General features: G+C 49.7%; 1 protein-coding gene across 1 annotated transcript; it reads left to right on the top strand.

Moving 5' to 3' along the window:
• The first annotated feature begins 370 nt into the window (after positions 1-370).
• LOC146180389 (uncharacterized) lies at positions 371-3,200 on the top strand. Its single transcript, XM_084580380.1, has 2 exons — positions 371-427; positions 2,520-3,200. The coding sequence occupies exons 1-2, from the start codon at positions 371-373 to the stop codon at positions 3,198-3,200; spliced, it is 738 nt and encodes a 245-aa protein (XP_084436506.1).
• The last annotated feature ends 206 nt before the right edge of the window (positions 3,201-3,406 follow it).

Here is a 3,406-nt window from a genome sequence, read left to right as displayed (position 1 = left end):
GTTAGTAACCCAGAGCATTATTTTGCGCTTTAATGCTTCCTTTCCGTGGTCGCTGTGGCCGCCACTGCCACTGCCGAAAACTTATGCAAAATAATTAGATAACAGTGGCCTTGGGGAACTTTCTGGGTATTTGTTATTTTTGCTTTTTTCTTTATTCTTTCGCGCTATGTCTGACATTTGTTTGTCGTGCCAGCTGCTTGTACAGGATGAAGGGGCTGTGAAATGAACTGAGTGTTCATACATGTACCACTTCGGAAAATGTGCTGGTTTGCAAGAAAAGTCCCACAAATCCAAAATTGAGGCTCCTAAGAAGGCCTGAAAATGTGTGACATTTAAGAGCCAGTCATAGGGGGACTTCATTGATGTAAGCATGATTCTTGCGTCAAATAACGTGAAACCTGAGGGTCTACTGGCTCTAGTAGCAAATGTAAGGAGCATGGAACAGGCAGTGCAGTTTCTTTTGCAGGAATTTAAATTTCAAGAAAAGACTGCAAATCAGAACATTGAAATAAAAGGGCTAAGTAAAAGAGTTACAGAACTGGAGGAAAGCGAAACAGTGCATGCAGCCGTGGAATCCGAACTTTAATGCCAGGTAAATGACCTTGAGTTCAGAAGTAGGAGACTGAACTTTGAAGTTCACGGACTAACTGTTGTAGTGGGCGAACAACTGATATGCTCTCTAAATGAAGTCGCTGCTATGCTCCGAATACATCAGCTTGAAGAGGGTGACGTTGCAGCCGTGCATCGGCCGCCCGCTAGGCAAGATAATGTGCCAGGATTTCTTGTCCGTTTCACAAAGCAGGAAACCAAAGACACGTGGTTTAAAAAAAAAACGCCCTGGGGAATGAGACCCCTTCGAATTGGCTTTCAAGAAAGCGACTCGGCAAAAAAGAGCTTCTACGGTCGGCAAAGGAAGCTGCAAAACAGAAAGGTTATGTTTGCTTGGTACGTGAACGGTAAGGTCCTTGTTCGAAAGACCGACGGAGCTACTGCGATTCACATCAGGGAGAACGGGGAGCTTGACGACCTTTAAAGGGTAGTTTCTTTTTGCAACAAAGGAAGGATGCATAGTGAAATGGAGCTTTACTTGCCTAATGATGTAGACAAAATTGTTACAGCATTTCCTGCAGCTCCCATAAAAGGTATCCGCCTGAATAGGCGTTTGGTCAGAAATGAGGTGCCATACATTGTTTCGGTTCAATTTGCGGGTATTCTGCAGGAATGCTCCAGGAGCCCAAGAGTACCTTTTCCTGTAGTCACGCGACCGGCATGTCTCTTGCAATGGACCACCGGACATGGCGGCATCGAGGGCAACAAGCATGCGGACGAGCTCGCCACCGTAGCACATGAACGACCTCCTAGCGACGAGCAACTCGCTTTGGAGGATGTGCATGCGGTAATCGACGACCACCTCAGGCCGCAGCACTCCAACCCAAGCATCACAAGAGGTGAGCGCACTCACAGTGTCAGCGGTCGCTCGCTGATCCGGCTGCAACGCGCAATGCTCCTCCGTGCACGCATTGGATGTGCGTGGCCTAGGGAACGACGGATGTGCCACTGACTTGCCACCAGTGACGTGTATGACGGCTGTGGCGCGGTAGAAACTCTTGAAAATCTTCTACTGCATTGCGCCGCTCTAGACGAACCACAACGTTAGTTGCTGGCAGCTTACCGAGCGCAGGGGTAATCCCGGTGAGCGTAGCTGTTCTGAGGCCGCCGGGGAGTGCGCGCGTCCGCGAGCGATGACACGTGAGCCTGTGTGAATATATCGAAGAGGCGGGCTTGATGACCCGCCCATTTCATCTCATCAGATACTTTGCGCTGGACTGAACACTCCACGTGTGTTATTCAGGACGATAACGGCCGATCGCCCCACGTTGGCCATCAGTGTTTTGTGCAGTGTGCACGTGTGGGCATCGTATAAACAGTTGCATGGACGCAGAGCTATCGCGGAGGCCCGCCCGATGTGCCGATTGCTCTGTGAAATAAGAAATTTGCGGGTGGGCTTCAAGCAAACTACAGTATATTGTGCCATAGTGTATGCATTTCTTTTTTTTACCACCCTTTCGTTTCTCCCTATTGCTCACCTATTTGATTTCCTCTATCCCTTCTTCGTTATCCCTTTATTTCCGCTGTCCCAGTTCAGGTGCTTCAGATAGCAGATACCGGGGCAGGCAAACATATGTTCCTTCCTTTTGTGTCTATTGTTACGGCGCGTAGCGGCGTACTGAGAAGCAGTAGAAGCAGCAGAAGAAGAAGCGGAGGAAGCGAGGCGCGCAGACTGTTCCGGGTTTTTCTGAGCCGTGTGCGTCCGTTTACCTGAATTAAAACCATCTTATTCGTTACATTTAGTGGAGGTGCGCGGTGAAGACGTTCTGGATCCGCCAGTACCTCTTCGCAGCCTACGTGTAGCAGGTTTGCCACTTGTATCTCCTCAACAGTATATTTCAATGGCTACCACCCGCACGACGCAGACTCAAGAACAGCGACCTGAAGAGACGAAGGCCTTTCCCCAACAGCGAGAGCCGCGTACGTTCCACGGTGAGCCCGAAGATGACGTTGAAAAATGGCTCCCACATTACGAAAGATGCAGCAAGTACAACCGCTGGAATTCGATCGCACGTCTGTACGATGTTGTCGTCTTCCTCGTTGGCACGACTCTGACATGTTTTGATAACCGCGAAGAAATCATGACGACCTGGGACCGATTTGTTGAAGAAATTACGAAGTCCTTTGGGGATACCCTTGCGAAGAAGGAACGCGCTGAGCATCAGCTTTCCCAGAGAGCCCAGCTGCCCGGTGAGACATGCACACGTTATATCGAAGAAATATTGAAACTTTGTCGCATTGTAAACCGGCAGATGTCAGAAGAAGACAAGGTAGGGCACCTTCTCAAGGAAATTGCTGAGGATGTGTATAACTTCCTTATTTCGCGGGACACCATTGCCGTAGTTGCAGATGTCATCAAGCATTGCCGGGCATTTCAGGCTATAAAGGCACGTCGCATAGCGCCCAAATTTGGCCGTCTTTCAAATGTAACAACTGTTGCCGGTATCGACATTCCGGAGGCTGAAGACATCGCTTCTATGGTCAGGAGGATTATACGCGAGGAGCTAGATATTCAGCAGCAACGTACAAATTTCGATGTACCCTACCACCCGATATTGAGGTCCGTCGTATGGGAACAACGCATGCCATAGGCTGCACAAAATAACGGCCAACCATCTTACAACAACGGCATGGAGCGGACCCTGCCACCAACATCGTGCCCTTATTTCCAGCAGCGTCCAGCCCATCCAGATGAAGTGCTTCGTGGTGCTCCTCGTCGCGCTTCTGTCGCCCCATCTCGGCCTCCAAGGGATCCTGAAGTGAACTACTAGAGCCGTCAGCCACCCGTATGTTACGG

This window comes from Amblyomma maculatum, chromosome 9 (assembly GCF_055883805.1).
Source record: "Amblyomma maculatum isolate TAMU_Amacu chromosome 9, ASM5588380v1, whole genome shotgun sequence".
NCBI lineage: Eukaryota > Metazoa > Arthropoda > Arachnida > Ixodida > Ixodidae > Amblyomma > Amblyomma maculatum.
The sequence above is the reverse complement of the archived record's forward strand: the minus strand, read 5'-3'. Positions and strand labels throughout refer to the sequence as shown.